Source organism: Miniopterus natalensis, chromosome 11 (genome assembly GCF_054644295.1).
Source record: "Miniopterus natalensis isolate mMinNat1 chromosome 11, mMinNat1.hap1, whole genome shotgun sequence".
Classification (NCBI taxonomy): domain Eukaryota; kingdom Metazoa; phylum Chordata; class Mammalia; order Chiroptera; family Miniopteridae; genus Miniopterus; species Miniopterus natalensis.
This window is the reverse complement of record NC_142091.1, coordinates 68685783-68689931: the sequence shown is the minus strand read 5'-3', so window position 1 is coordinate 68689931 and position 4149 is coordinate 68685783. Positions and strand designations below refer to the sequence as shown.

At 37.4% G+C, this 4149-nt stretch overlaps 1 protein-coding gene across 1 annotated transcript; it reads right to left on the bottom strand.

Moving 5' to 3' along the window:
• Window positions 1–293: 293 nt before the first annotated feature.
• Window positions 294–1238, bottom strand: LOC107527637 (olfactory receptor 8H1-like). The gene has a single exon (XM_016200416.2). The coding sequence runs from the start codon at window positions 1236–1238 to the stop codon at window positions 294–296; it is 945 nt and encodes a 314-aa protein (XP_016055902.2).
• Window positions 1239–4149: the final 2911 nt, after the last annotated feature.

Sequence of the window (4149 nt, the reverse complement as noted above, 5' to 3'; positions counted from 1 at the left end):
TAATTTGTTTGGTATAGTTTAAAAGACAATATCCCTATTATCTTATTTTGTTCATCAATTGCCCTTAAAAACACATATATATGGAACATGGTTTAACACATATTGTATGATTTGCTATGACAATGTGGATTTGAAAAGACAAATTCCTGCAAATGTCCAGGAGTACATCTGATTAATAAAGGATGGCTCAACAGAATCAAAAACAAATGAAAAGACTTCATTGTTTTTGGAGACAGCAAAGAAATACCCAACAGGCAAGAGAGCACAGAGAGGTGGATAGGTTAGCATCACAGTTACTGTAGCAGCCGGGAGCCCTCTCTCTGCAGGATTCTAATGAGAGCCTTTTTCACGTCCTGATTTCTCAGACTGTAGATGAGTGGATTCAGCATGGGGATCACAATAGTGTAAAATACAGACGCCACTTGATCCTTTCCAAAGGAGTAGGACTTTTGTGGTCTTAAGTAAGTAAAAATCAGAGTGCCATAAAAGACGGTGACTCCCAGGAGATGGGAGGCACACGTGGAAAAGGCTTTTCTCCTCCCTGAAGTGGAGGAAATTTTCAGGACAGTGGACAGAATGGACAGATAAGACCCACATATTATGGTAAGAGATCCCATTAGGTTGGAGACAGCAAAAACGAATATCATGATTTCTATGCTTTGTGTGTCAGTGCAGGACAGGGCTAGGATTGGGGAAGTGTCACAGAAAAAGTGATGGATTATGTTGGAGTCACAGAAATGCAGTCTGCTCATGCAAAGCACATTGATAATCGAGTCCAAAAAGCCTTTCCCATAGGACCCAAAGATGAGGGAGCAGCAGAGTCTTGAGGACATGACAACTGGGTAGTGTAGAGGTTTGCAGATAGCTACATAGCGATCATAGGCCATTGAGGAGAGAAGTAAGCATTCAGTGGTACCCAAGAAGATAAAGAAGTACAGCTGGCTGAAGCAGCTCACGTATGAAATGTGCTTGGTGGAAGTCAGTAAGTTCTCTAAGGTTTTAGGTGTGATGACGTTGGAGTAACTGAGGTCAAGAAATGACAGGTGACTGAGGAAAAAGTACATGGGGGTGTGAAGCTGGAGATCCAGGCGGATTAGCAGGATCATGCCCGCGTTTCCCAGCACACTGGTCAGGTATATCAGGAGAAACAGGGTGAAGAGGGCCCGCCCGAGCCCCTCAGAGCCCGTCAGCCCCACGAGCACGAAGTGAGACACGTCTGTGCTGTTCCTTCTATCCATTGAGGTCACTGCTCAGCCTGTTGGGAATCAAGGTGACACTTGGCAGGAATGGGTTCAAAGGGGTTACTTATATTAGTTTAACATTTCTAAAAACTGATGAAATGAGTGATTTACAGAATGTGATGGGAAAACTGAATTTGATTGCCAAATACATAAGTAGGCATAAATTGATACTGGGGAATGATGTAATAAAAATCAACATATTGCATAATTAGAATGAACCTTAGAGTGTTCTAAATGCTTCCCTTTATTCATATGTCTACTCCACATGATAATATTATACCACACGTGCTACTATTAGCCACATTTTTTAAATGAAAAAAGGGCACAGACAGTTTAAGTCACTTATTCAGTCAGAGCTATTAAATGCTGGCTCTGACATTCTACCAAGATAGACTGACTCCAGAGAACATGCTCATTATACTCTAGTCCTCTTAATAATTGGAGCAAACCTGCGGGAAAATACTAGATATATCATAAATAAATAAAGAAAAATAGTTTCAATGAATCATTTACTGTCCTTTGGTTTTCAAAATTATTTAATAATAACCACCAATAAATTTTAAACTTGGGGATGAAAATATAAACCAAAATTATTAATTTCCAAAACATATGATTTCCTAGCTTGACTTTTCAAACTCAGGTTTCTCCCAAAAATTATATTTCTAAAAGATACACCTTGCTTGTAGACCATAAATTCATCAACTCTATACTTTGGGTTTCACAAACCCTGACCTTCCCTAGGTGAGGTCTTGGTGTGTGTGTGTGTGTGTATGCATACTTTTCTGAAAATGCCCCCATTATATTTGATTCTAACCAAAAGTCTCTTATTTTGAGAGTAATACTTACCAAGAGCCAAATGCAGTGGGAAAACAAAACAAAATCTTTCTTCCGATCTCATCTGTCTAGAAATTTGTCAACTTCAAGTTTTTCTCACAAAATATGAAAACCATTTGAGTCAAAACTTTCCGGAATGTGTTCTTTTCTTTGACATAATTTCTTTAAAAATTTATATCCTTTCATCTTGTTTTATTATCAGGTAAAAAAAGCAACAGAAATTCTGCTAAGGCCCGGGTCCAATGGCACAGTCGCGGGAAGGCAGCTCTAAAGGAGCAGCGGGGAGCTGCTGGAGCATGAGCGGGGCAGAGCGAGTCCGTCTCGCCTCCAGGGCGCCTCATATCCTGGGACTGAGGATGACGCAACACCTACGGGTCATCCCTGGAGACGGGTTTCCAAGGAAGGGTGTTTGGCTTGTTCCAAGGACAGACGCTCAGGGACTAAGGCAGGTATGTTTTGAGGAAGCAGTTGCCTTTTCCCCAGATGCCACACAGAGAGAGCCTGTTTTGGCCTCCTTTCCTGACCCTCTATGGCTGGGCCATCCAGGATGGATTAATACAATTTCCACAAGAAAACATTTTTATATTTGAAGTTTGATACTATCCAAGGAATACAGCACGTTCATTGAAAAGAAATCTTAGAATGCAACAAAATTCAACGAACACAATGAGAACAAGTCAATAACGTTACAACATTTTGATGAATTTCTCCCAGTTATTTTCTTAGGTTCTTTAATACTTATTTTTGTAGTTATAGATTTGCATGATCATTATTTGGCATCCAATCCTCATTTATGACCAAAATTGCATAATACAGCATGACCAATGTTACGTTAGCCTTTGATAAAACCCACCAGTTTTTGCATTATGCATTGACTTCTGATCCATAACTAATTTCCCTCTAAATGTGTTTATCACCTGATGAATATTTTAAGGCATCACAAGAAACCATGGTGTAGGCTTCCCTTTCTGGTTTGACAATCACCTAATTCATCAATGTAGCAATATTTTTGTAAATTGTTCTGCCACTTATATAAATATGTCAAGTATCTGCTTAAATATGAATGAAAAAAATTTAAATATGGAAAGAAAGCTGTAATATTTTATTGAGAATTATTTTTCTAAGATGAAGAATTAAAAGAATGATCTGAAAAGGGGTAGACTGAGAATAAAAGTGTTCTTGTGAATCTTGCATTAATTCATGCTAATAAAATCAATTTCCATTTCGATTTAAAAGTGACTCTTCCAGGAAAATCTGTTTATAACTCCTTATTAACATAGAATAAAGTAAATCCAAAATTGTGAAATGTTCAGTTCTTCCTTAGTTGTTTGTATGTTGGTCAATTAAGTTAACCAAATGTAATTTATAAAAGACAAGTGGATATTCTATAAGAGAAAGCCATTGTGCATTAAAAATATTGCAGGAAAAGAAGTCATCCAATGATAATGTCCAGCATTTACTAAAACTGCCTGAAATGTTTTACATCCATCACCTGAATTAATCTTCATTATAACTCTACTGATCTGGAATTATTAATTATCTTGTGCCACTGAAGAAACTAAAATTTTAAAGTTTCCATGACTTATTAGGGGTTACACAGCTAAAAGGGTAAGAGATCTAGAATCTAAATCTTAGAATGTCTCGTTCCAAAGACAGTGCTCAAAATCACTCTTCTACATTCCTTGTCTAAACAATAGATGAAATGATTTATAAAACCACTATCATTGTGACAAAAATGGAGCTATTTGCATATAAAATTCAGTCTTATTCGAGTATGCATGGTAATTTGTTTGGTATAGTTTAAGAGACAATATCCCTATTATCTTATTTTATTCATCAGTTGTCCTTAAAAACACATATATATGGAACATAGTTTAACACATATTCTATGATTTACATTGCAATGTGGATTTGAAAAGACGAATTCCTGCAAATGTCCAAGAGTGCATCTGATTAATAAAGGATGGCTCAACAGAATCAAAAACAAATGAAAAGACTTCATTGTTTTTGGAGACAGCAAAGAAATACCCAACAGGCAAGAGAGCACAGAGAGGTGGACAGGTTAGCATCACAG

Excerpts from the sequence above, each read along its gene's own strand:
- LOC107527637 (XM_016200416.2), bottom strand. The coding sequence starts at position 1,238 with ATGGATAGAAGGAACAGCACAGACGTGTCTCACTTCGTGCTCGTGGGG.